This window comes from Natator depressus, chromosome 16 (assembly GCF_965152275.1).
Source record: "Natator depressus isolate rNatDep1 chromosome 16, rNatDep2.hap1, whole genome shotgun sequence".
NCBI classification, from domain to species: domain Eukaryota; kingdom Metazoa; phylum Chordata; order Testudines; family Cheloniidae; genus Natator; species Natator depressus.
This window is the reverse complement of record NC_134249.1, coordinates 5,666,298-5,675,142: the sequence shown is the minus strand read 5'-3', so window position 1 is coordinate 5,675,142 and position 8,845 is coordinate 5,666,298. Positions and strand designations below refer to the sequence as shown.

At 50.0% G+C, this 8,845-nt stretch overlaps 2 protein-coding genes across 8 annotated transcripts in view; one reads left to right on the top strand and one right to left on the bottom strand.

The window, feature by feature from the left end:
- Positions 1-351: 351 nt before the first annotated feature.
- TMEM203 (transmembrane protein 203) lies at positions 352-2,102 on the bottom strand. Its single transcript, XM_074974139.1, has one exon. It carries the CDS (start codon positions 2,032-2,034, stop codon positions 1,624-1,626), a length of 411 nt encoding a protein of 136 aa, XP_074830240.1. The 5' UTR covers positions 2,035-2,102; the 3' UTR covers positions 352-1,623.
- A 79-nt stretch (positions 2,103-2,181) lies between these two features.
- The window catches only part of NDOR1 (NADPH dependent diflavin oxidoreductase 1), a 44,394-nt gene continuing 37,730 nt past the window's right edge, over positions 2,182-8,845 (top strand). The window contains exons 1-4 of one of the 7 annotated variants that reach the window (XM_074974082.1): positions 2,182-2,231; positions 4,643-4,753; positions 7,603-7,742; positions 8,106-8,240. In XM_074974082.1, coding sequence (XP_074830183.1) covers positions 8,106-8,240 — 135 coding nt within the window. In that variant the 5' untranslated portion in view covers positions 2,182-2,231; positions 4,643-4,753; positions 7,603-7,742. Of the gene's footprint in view, positions 2,232-2,359; positions 2,524-4,642; positions 5,060-7,602; positions 7,743-8,105; positions 8,241-8,845 lie in introns of those variants that run through there. The other 6 variants (XM_074974080.1, XM_074974079.1, XM_074974081.1 and 3 more) reach the window with 6 other exon arrangements.

Here is an 8,845-nt window from a genome sequence, read left to right as displayed (position 1 = left end):
CTGGCAGTCCAATCCCATACAGCCCCCATCCCTGGGAGGGGACAGGACTGCCTGGGTGTAATGTAATAGGTCATTTTCCATCTCTCCCATGTACCATTCTCAGATACGTTTACCTGGTCCAATGCAGGGCTTTCCATTTAGTTCAGGCCCATGAAACTTTCTCTGTCTAGTTCGAAAATCTCAGCTTGTTTTCCTTGGGTACTAAGGCAACATCAGCACTCTTCCTCAGCAGTTCACAGGCATGAAATAAAGATTATGAGCTGCTGATGACCTGCATGTTGCTGCCTTGAAAAACACTACTGGAATATACACAGCTGCACAGCCTCCTGTATTAGATGCACCTGGAACCAGTTTAAAAAAAAAAAAAAAGGTTGGAGGGAGAGGAACAGAATAAATACTTTAAAACAAAGAAAATAAGAATTGGAGTTGCAACAAAACTTAAGATCCTGTATCCTTCACTCACCCCGTTTGAAAGAGCACAGTGGGGGAGAGGCAGGGAAGCAGAACCCCTCCAAAATCAAAGGAAATTAACATAGACCACATTTTTAAAATTTTGGGAACATGCAAACAAAGTTTATATTCCCAAATATGAAGAGTGACATATCCACAGTTGCACACAGGAACAGTTACTAAGCAGTAAGAAAGTGCAGTATCAAACATCAGTTGAGAGGCACCACAACAGCTGAGCAGAACATGATCCATCCTCCAAACAGAAATGGAGTACGCAGAATGAATGACACTAAAAATAATGGTAGAGGGCTATCTCAAATTCCCAGCAAACAGGAAAACAGCCAGTTACTTTATAGTCCACTGACCCTAGGCACTGAAGTAGCTATGAAATGGGGGAAATATTCCCGTTGGCTGCAATTATGAGACTCTCAAAGCAGAGTAAGGGATGAACCCACACTTCAGAACATCAGGCTATTTGGCTATTCAGAGTCTCTTCTGTACTGGGAGTTTCTTATTCTTGTATATTCAACACACTGATCTGCACAGAAAACACCCCTGTCAAACTGCTTCAGTTCTTGTTCTATAAAGACTGGGTTTTTTTCCTGTCTGAGGTCATGAACCCTGCATACATGTTGGAGCACAGGTTTTCACAAACTAATCGTGTGGGACTGGTACACCAACAGCTGCATATGCTTTTCGGCTGTCAAGTCTGTGGCAGATTTAACTAACCCAGAGCAGGGGTAGTCAATTATTTTTTGTCAAGGTCCAAATTGCTTGGTCAAGACATAGTCAGCCCTAGAGTTACACACATTCCCAGGCAATGGTTACAAATACTGGCTTTCTAAAGAAGAGAGCTTATAAATGAGACCACTAAATATCATCTATACATTTTTATTACAAAACAAGTGACATTTTAACATTAACACCAAGGTGTGACATGCACCTTAGATGAATGACACAACATAAATATATATTTTGGGGAAACACAGGGCCAATATTATGTAATAATTTAATGAAGTACAAAAGCTTCTTCTCACACCTCAGATTTACATGGCCAAAGAGAATTACTACAAAGTTGCCAAAAACTAAGCCGCAAAGCTCGATTAACTCTTCGGTTGGGGTTAATACTTCAGTGCTGGGGTAGTAGGTACAAATCCTCAGTGCCCCGGTTCTTCAGTTTACTCTGCAGGCTCGGATCATGAGGAGCTGGAGCAGGATGAAGATGGGGGACATAATGAGTCCATACCAGAGCTCCCTGGTCTGCTCTACGAGTTTCTGACATAAGAGCATTTCAAAGACGAACTTGAGGCTCAGGATGGTGAGGATCCAGAAGAGGCGAAGGACCGCCAGGCGCTTCTCCCCGTCCTGGAAGAGCCGCACGGAGACGATGGTGGTGAAGTACGTGCTCAGGCCGTCGGCAGCGAAGAACGGGATGAAAACTTTCCACCAGGACAGCTCCGCGCCGCCGTTATCCACCTTCAGCACGAGCAGGACGGAGAAGACCAGCAGAGCCAGGACGTGCAGGAAGATTTCGAAGGTGGCAAAGCCCAGCCACTGGACCAGCTCCCGCAGCGAGAACAGCATCGCGCCGCGGCTCGGCCCGGCCACAGCCGGCACCAGCCCCCGCAGCCTGGGCCCGGGTCAGCGCACAGCCCGGCCCGGGGACAGGCCGGCCGCGGCTCCCACGCAGCGGCCGCCGTCGGTCCCTGACTTCCGGCGCCTCGGCGGCGCACGCTGATGCCGTCACCGGAAGCGGAAGGAGCGCGCTGCCGGCCGCTCAGGTGGGTCCCGGCGCGTCTGCGGGGTGGTAGCGCGGGGGAGCCCGGCGGACACAGCTCCGGGCGCAGAGGCAGGGCCGCGAGTCCGGCGGAGCGACCGGCGCCGGAGCGGGTGGGCGGTTGAGTGTCCTCCCGGCAGGGCCGCTGGGTGGGGAGCGGACCAAGGAGGCAGCCCTGGCGGGAGGCTGGCGAGGATCCGCCCAGGGACGCGCTGAAGGACCGACTGCGGAGGCGGGGGGGAGCCAGGGAGGACGGTCACAAGCCAAGGCAGGACAAGGGTTCAGAAGAGGAGTCTGTAGGTTTTTTCCTACTGCTTAGACCTCGGTATCAGCGATTGCAGCCCTGCCGCGTGTAACGAGACCCTTACTTGAGGCTAAATTAGCTCTGTTAAAAGAACAGGAGGACTTGTGGCACCTTAGAGACCAACAAATTTATTAGAGCATCAGCTTTCATGGGCTACAGCTTGATCGGATGCAGCTCACGAAAGCTGATGCTCTAATAAATGTGTTAGTCTCTAAGGTGCCACAAGTCCTCCTGTTCTTTTTACGGATACAGACTAACACGGCTGCTACTCTGAAACCTGTCGTTAGCTCTGTTGTTACACAGTGGAGAGAGGCAGGGTCAAGGTGGTGTTTAGGGTCCTCAGAAGGGGCCCACGCGACCGGTACAAATACCGGGCCCCAGCCAACTGTGTCAAAAGCGATAGATAGGTCAGGGCAGACTGGGGCGGAGCATTACATTGCTGTTCTTTACACTAACTGCAACATTTCTGTAAGGAGTTTTGCCTTCAAGTTGCTGATATGTGCTCTCTGCCTTAATGCCCCTGTCACAAAGCTTTGTCCGGCCATCACCTACCTTAACTTCACTTATCATTTCTATACTTTAATACTTACGCTTTCTTAGCCGTGGGCTTCCTGGTAAGGGGGTTTGTAATGGCTTTGTCACCTACCAAACTTAACTCTAGGTTTATTTATTTCATTTTGTAGAGGGACAAAAAGATAAAAGCATCTGTTATAAATAAAAAAGCATCTATTATAAATCTCTCATAAATAAATGCAATCTAGATGGAGCTGCTATAAGGTGGGTGCAAAACTGGTTGGAAAACCGTTCCCAGAGACTAGTTATCAGTGGTTCACAATCATGCTGGAAGGGCATAACGAGTGGGGTCCTGCAGGTATCAGTTTTGGGTCCGGTTCTGTTCAATATCTTCATCAATGATTTAGATAATGGAATAGAAAATACACTTACAAAGTTTGCAAAAAGAACAGGAGTACTTGTGGCACCTTAGAGACTAACAAATTTATTTGAGCATAAGCTTTCGTGGGCTACAGCTCACTTCATTGGATGCTTATGCTCAAATAAATTTGTTAGTCTCCAAGGTGCCACAAGTACTCCTTTTCTTTTTGCGAATACAGACTAACACGGCTGCTACTCTGAAACTTATAAAGTTTGTGGACGATACCAAGCTTGGGGGAGGAGGGGGTTCCAAGTGCTTTGGAGGATAGGATTAAAATTCCAAATGATCTGGACAAACTGGAGAAATGGTCTGAAGTAAATAGGATGAAATTCAATATGGACAAATGCAAAGTACTCCAGGAAGGACCAATCAGTGGCACACATACAAAGTAGAAAATGACTGCCTAGGAAGAAGTACTGCAGTAAGGGATCTGGGGGTCAGAGTGGACCACAAGCTAAATATGAGTCAACAGTGTAACGCTCTTGCAAAAAAAGTGAATATCAGTCTGGAATGTATTAGCAGGAGTGTTGTAAGCAAGACACAAGAAGTAATTCTTCCACTCTACTCCACTCTGATTAGGCCTCAAGTGGAGTATTGTGTCCGGTTCTGGGTGCCACATTTCAGGAAGTATGTGGACAAATTGGAGAAAGTCCAGAGAAGAGCAACAAAAATGATTAAAGGTCTAGAAAACATGTCCTATGAGGGAAGATTGAAAAAATTGGGTTTGTTTAGTCTGGAGAAGAGAAGACTGAGAGGGGACATGATCACAGTTTTCAAGTATGTAAAAGGTTGTTACAAGGGGGAGGAAGAAAAATTGTTAACCTCTGAGGTTAACCTTGGAGACACTGTAAAGCTGGCAGAACCACATTCCTTTGTCTAGGTTGGGATACCCTATGTCCTGCCTGCCCGCCATAAGAACATAGTTTCAGCACATTTGTAATTTTGCATGTTTCCTGTAGATACACCACACACTAATATTAATGATCAGTGAGTTGTGAGTTTTCCGGTGGTATATTACATTGTATCATTTGGGGTGTATATCATAGCAACAGTATGTTAGGTGTAGTGTGTATGTCAGGCCTGACAGGTGTTGCTGCCATAGAGCAGTGAGCCACCTCTGTGTGTCAGCCCCTCATGGAGAATGCCCTGTCAGCAAATCCCTCTCGTTTATCTCTAGGAGACTCTAGCTCAAGCCCCTCTGCTGACAGTCCCTGTGGCAGAATATCTCCGGGAGAGAAGACGGGTGTCTCACAGAGGCAGATCCCATAGTGAGATACTTCACAAACAGGTGGTCGACTTCTATGTCATATTCGGTTTCCAGGTGGATTTAAAATATATAGCACACTGCAGCAGTTTAGTCTTGGGGTGACAAAGGCATAGATGGCAATTGCAAAATCCTCATCCAGATGAAGTTGTCAGAATCTCCTGGCTACACATAAGTGGGAGGAGGTGGATGGGAGCCATCCTGGTAACTTACTACCTGGTCAAACAGCCAGACCCCTGGTTTGGGGGATAGGAGGAATGCGGTGGACATAATTTATGTACATGGACTTCAGCAAGGCTTTTGATACAATCCCACATGACATTCTGATAGGTAAGCTGGAGTAATGCGGGTTTGGCAGAACTACCATTAAGTGGATACATAATTGGTTAAAGAACCACAAACAAAGATTAACTATTAATGGGATGATGTCAAATTGGAGGGAGGTCTCAAGTGGGTCCCACAGGGGTCTGTTCTAGATCCGGTGTTTAACATCTTTATTAATGACCTGGATGTAGGTCTAGAGAGCATCCTGATCAAATTGGCAGATGACACAAAGCAAGGGGATAGAGCTACAATTCAGAGGGATCTTGATAAATTGGAGAAATGGGCTATAGACAACACAATGAAATTCAGCAAAGACAAATGTCAGGTGCTAACTTAAGGAAGAAAAACCAAATGCACCTATACAGAAAGTGGGAAAACTGGCTTGGCAGCAGCAATGCTGAGAAGGATCTGGGAGCGGTGGTGGATCACAACCTCAACATAGTCAGCAACGCAATGCTGTTGCAAAAAAAGCAAATGCAAGTTTAGGTTGCTTTAACAGAGCAGGTCACGGGAGATGATAGAGTACTACTCAGTGCTGGTTAAGTCTCAGCTAGAGGACTGTCCAACTTTGGTCACCAATGTGATGTAGAGAAACTGGGGAGGATCCAGAGGCGAGCAACAAAGATGATCAAAGGGATGGAATGCCGGGCATGTGAGCAAAGTTCTGAAGGGACAGGGTATGTTTAGTTTGGAAAAATGGAGATTAAGGGGGGACACGATAGCAGTCTTCAAATATTTGAAAGGCAGCCATAAAAAAGATGGAGAAAAGTTGTTCTCTCTTGCCACAGAGGGCAGGATAAGAGGCAATGGGTTCAATCCCCATCGCTATGGGGAGGAGATTGGGTTCATTGCTTCTCGTGAAGCCTCAGGGGCACTCTGAGAACCTGCTGCCCCTTCCCTGCTGCAGCTGCTCAGCAGACCCTGCCCACCCTCCCCCCTCGGCTGCCTGCTGTACTGAGGTGGAGGGAAGAGAGTAGCTCCAGTTGCTCAGTCAACTGCTTCTCTGCTGGGAGCCCCAGGGAGAACTGGGCAGGGCAGGGCCTTGACTGGCTCTGCCTGAGCCTAGGGCAGCCTTGGGCACCAGATGGCTCCCTGCTCCCACACCAGTGTTCCCTCTAATTTTTACCACACATGTGCGGAATGAATTTTGTTATGGGCACCAATATGGAGGTGATGTATGACATGATCCTGTTGACACATCACCTCCATATTGGTGCCCACAACAAAATTCATGTGGGGGTGGGGCCAAGGGGTTTGGAGTGTGGGAGGGGGCTCAGGGCTGGGGCAGAGGGTTGGTGTGCGGGACGGGTGAGGGCTCCGGCTGGGGGGGGGGCGGGCTCTGGGGTGGGGCCAGGGATGAAGGATTTGGGGTGCAGGCTGCCCCGGGGCTATGGCAGGGGAGAGGACTCCTGCTAGCTCTCTCTCCCTGCTGCATTTCTGGGGCTGGGGCTGTGGGGCAGGGCCAGGCTGGGTTTGGTGCCTCTCCTCCCATTGCAGCAGGGCTGGGTTGGGACCAGGGGAGGGGTGCTTCTCCCCTGGCCGCGGCAGGTCTGGGGCTGGGGGAGAGGAATCTCTCCCTGCCGCAGCCTGAGCACCTGCAGGACGCTGTATAGGCAGCTGCGCAGCTTAGAGGGAGCTGAGCCCCACACAGTTGCTAGGAGAGGTGAGAGCAACCAGCAGTTCTCTGCCCTGCCCCAGGCAGAGCAGCCTGGGGGTTACCCTAACCCGCACTCGGTGGGGACCCCACTCCTGCTGCGGACAGTTGGAGCATAGCCTGCAACAGCCACTGCCCCTTCCACTTCTGATGTGCCCCTCTAAATCCCAACGTGCCACCTGCACCCAGGACTGTGGGAACGGTGATGTGGGAACATACTGGCTCTATGCCCACTGGAGACTTCCCTCCCTCAAAGGAGGGGAATCTCCAGCAGGTCTGGCGGGTGTTTCTGCTCTCAATGCTGGCTGCGTGGTATGGATCAGAGAGTCTGCCCCAAAGTGCTGACTCTGGCCCCCTGACCCTTTTGGAATCACGTGTCTGGCCCTGGGGCTGTAGGGGGACGACTCTGCTGTTGGCCGATGACCGTGCACCCTGATACTACAGCAATGGGCAGGTACCATAGACGTTTTAAAAAAGCAAATAAGTGCCCGATACTGCCCCCACTGGAGTTAGTGGGAGTTTCACTTTCCCCTTGGTTGGAAGCAAGATACACCCTGTAGTCCTTCCTGGGGCACCATCAACTTAAACCTCAGGCTTCAGTCTGACCTGGGTTTGTGATGTGCTACCAACATGAGTGCCATGCACACAGGATCCCTGGCACTGAAAGAGATTAGGGAGGAAAAATCCTCTGGTCAGATCTTTGTACAGTTGGTGACACTTTGTGTCTAGCTAGTGTTGCTGTTCCCATTCTAGACAGTGAGTCACTTCTCCTGTTTGTGTGGGTCCTTCACACAGCAATGAGGGGTGGGAAACATTTGAAAGCTTAGGAAAGTGGGATTGCAAATCAACAGCAGTTGGCCGGGGCCTGACACTACTTTGAAATTTTTGTCTGCAGTCGGCTCGACTTTGAGTCAACAGAGTCCCTTTATTTTGGAGCTGCTGTCAAGTCCCTTTACCTACGGAGAGGCTCGGCAGTAGTAATCATGCTACTTTACCCCCCTCTGGTGTTTCTCTTCGGAGACTCTCAAAGGTTAAGTAAGTCTCAGCACCCTTCTTTCAGCCAATGAGGTAGGCATGTATTTCCACATGTATTTTGCAGATGGGCAAACTGCAGCCCAGAGGGCATGCCTGGCCCAAGGCTGCCCAGCAAGGCAGCAGTGGGCCTGGGACTAGAGCCCAGAATCCCTGATTACTTGTGCCTTGTTCTAACTATTAGACAGTTCTACACCCTGGTATTTGCTATCTGCCGAAGCATAGTTCCCTGGAACTACACCCGAACAGAATCCTGCTGCAGCTCCCGGTGACTCCCCAGAGTGGCTCCCAGCATGACCGTGCCCCTGAACTATTAGAGAGCGCTCAGCTTCCCTGGGCTCTGTTGAGTAGTTTTGTCTCTTTCAGATGGCGGAACGGAGGCTCCTCGTTCTCTTTGGCAGCCAGACTGGGACAGCTCAAGATACAGCTGAGAGAATTGGCAGGGAAGCCAAGCGGCGCCACTTTCACTGCCGGGTAGAGGCCCTGGACAGTTACCTTGTGGTGAGTATGGGGGTAAATTGAGAGCTGAGGCCGAGAAGAGCTCTGTGCAGCTTCTACATTCATCCCTTGCCCCTGAGTTCCTTTCAGGGTGCACTGGATAGCACCCCGGCCGCACGGCAGCTGCCTGCCCTCTGACAACGTTGTGCGCTGGCCTCCAAGCCCCCTTGCAGGTGCACAAGCTCTACGCTGCTGCAAAGGCTAAGAACTGGTGAAGGCGTTAAACATGCCTTTAGCTGTGTTAGCGCAAATTGGTGCCACCCTGGGTTTACTTAGAGCCATTTTCTACAAGATGAAGAGCATGAGCGTGTCCTGCAGAAACTGGGGGTGTCTGGGGCCAGAATAAGATAAAACAAAGCCACTTGCAAAAACCACAAATGGGTCTTGTTAAAACCTGCTGTTCGTGCTGTGCTGGGTGGGCCGAGAGGCTCTGACAAAGTGTGCCAGGCCCTTCTGAGCACATGGCTGTACTGCATAAACCCAGGCTTGGTTAAAGCTGCTGGATGAGATCCTGCTGTGGGGAGGATCCATCCTCTGCTCACTTGCCTGCCTATTCCCAGAACGCCCTCCCTGCTGGTGTCCTGTGCGGGAGGGCAGCGGGGGGCGGG